Genomic DNA, 1,754 nt, shown 5'->3' on the forward strand with positions numbered 1-1,754 from the left:
TCCCCTCCACCACTCTGTCTTCGCTGGTGACAGTTCCTCCGCGTATGCCCAGGCTGACGGCGTAGCCCACAACGCTTCGGCTGGTTCTCCTGAGACTGATCCATACTTCCACGGATCCTGGTTGCCTTTGGACGACCTTACTTTGCACGCCGCATATTAGGGTCAGGAATGATGGTAGGCCCAGCATATGGAGGCCATAGTTCTTCAGGGATAGGTGGGAGAAACCCCTGCTTGTAAACGTTGAACACCTCACTCATACGATACACCTCGTGAACATATGACGCCCAGTTAAGCCGGGAGTAGGCGCAACACGCAATGGCGTGGCAACAAGGATAATGCAGTGCCTGAAAGTGGCCACAGTCGCATCGGTGATCTTTAAGGGAAACTCTATAGCTACCCAGCGAGAAGCTCCCGGTTGGTGTTGTCTCCGCGACGGTGTACTCGGACTAATGCCTGTCGTATAATGTCACAGTGAAGCACCTAGAGTCTCTTAGGTTCCGATCAATAGCCTTGACCAATGCCTGACAGAATTCATGCCCAGATCCGAGTTGTGCCTCTGCTGTCTGTCCCCGTACCACAAATAGCTGAGCAAGCCTCCCGTAAGTTGACTTAACCAACGATGTGACCGGCAGGTTGCGAGTTCCCTTTAGCACGGAGTTCACACATTCACTGATGTTTGTGGTCATGTGCCCGAACCGTCGACCAGCATTCTCATGTTGGGTCCACTTGTCATACTCCATCCGGTTGGCCCAGTCACACATTGCTGGATTCTCAGTCCGCATGATGTCAAACCAGTAGTAAAACTCAGCCTCAGTCTTTGCGTAGGCAGCATTCACCAACATCTTCCTTGAGTCCTTACCTTTGAACGTTAGGGCGAAATTCGCAGCCACATGCCTAATACAGTAGGCCCGAAAAGCCCGAGGAGGCAGCCACCCAGTCTCAGGTGCCTCAAGCGCTGCCTTGATCCCATTATGCCTGTCAGAGATAACAAGGATACCCTCCTGAGGAGTCACATGCTCTCAGAGATTGGACAAGAAGAATGACCACGACTCTGCATTTTCGCCCTCCACAAGGGCAAATGCTATCGGGAGGATGTTCGAGTTCCCGTCCTGAGCTATCGCCAACAGCAGCGTCCCTCCATACTTCCCATACAAGTGGGTACCATCAATACTGACGAGGGGCTTGCAATGCCGGAATGCCTCGATACAGGGTGGAAATGTCCAGAAAAGCCGGTGAAAGTACACCGTCGACTCATCAACCCCACTACCAATCCGAACAGAAGACGTCTTCAGCACCGTGATTGTTCCCGACATTGTCACCTGGACCCCTAGCATCCAACGTGGCAACTCCGCGTAAGACTCTTCCCAATCTCCATATATTTGTGCCACTGCCTTCTGCTTAGCCATCCAAACTTTCCTGTAACTAGGCCTGAAACCGTAATCGGCTTCTGTCGCTTGTTGAAGTACCTTTACCGTAACCGCAGCATCTGCCCTAACCATAGCAAGAATCCTCGCACAGATAACGTGGTAATCCAACTGACGGTGATCACTTGAAATAGAAGTTGCGAGGCATGTGTGTGGCCCGTTGTACCTCCTAACCTCCCAAGTGCCCTTTCGTGCACGAAGCGCTACACGAATCAACCAACTACAACCCTTGCCGAATTCCTTACATTTTCTATGATACTTCAAATGATCTGATTCGATGACTCTGTACTCAACACCTCGCCGGATGCTATAGTCCTTGACACTCAGCAT

General features: G+C 51.5%; 1 protein-coding gene across 1 annotated transcript; it reads right to left on the reverse strand.

Annotated features, from left to right (window-relative positions):
* Window positions 1–446: 446 nt before the first annotated feature.
* On the reverse strand, window positions 447–1,754 carry LOC112701086 (uncharacterized). The gene is made up of 2 exons (XM_025751886.1): window positions 1,045–1,754; window positions 447–975 (listed from the first exon to the last, which is right to left on the reverse strand). The coding sequence occupies exons 1-2, from the start codon at window positions 1,752–1,754 to the stop codon at window positions 447–449; spliced, it is 1,239 nt and encodes a 412-aa protein (XP_025607671.1).

Source organism: Arachis hypogaea, chromosome 7 (genome assembly GCF_003086295.3).
Source record: "Arachis hypogaea cultivar Tifrunner chromosome 7, arahy.Tifrunner.gnm2.J5K5, whole genome shotgun sequence".
Lineage (NCBI taxonomy): Eukaryota > Viridiplantae > Streptophyta > Magnoliopsida > Fabales > Fabaceae > Arachis > Arachis hypogaea.

What these genes read in the sequence shown, in the direction of transcription:
- LOC112701086 (XM_025751886.1), bottom strand. Translation starts at nt 1,754, where the DNA reads ATGCTGAGTGTCAAGGACTATAGCATCCGGCGAGGTGTTGAGTACAGA. An exon ending in GGCGAAAATGCAGAGTCGTG is followed by an intron (nt 976 to 1,044) that starts GTCATTCTTCTT and finishes TATCTCTGACAG; the next exon opens with GCATAATGGGATCAAGGCAG.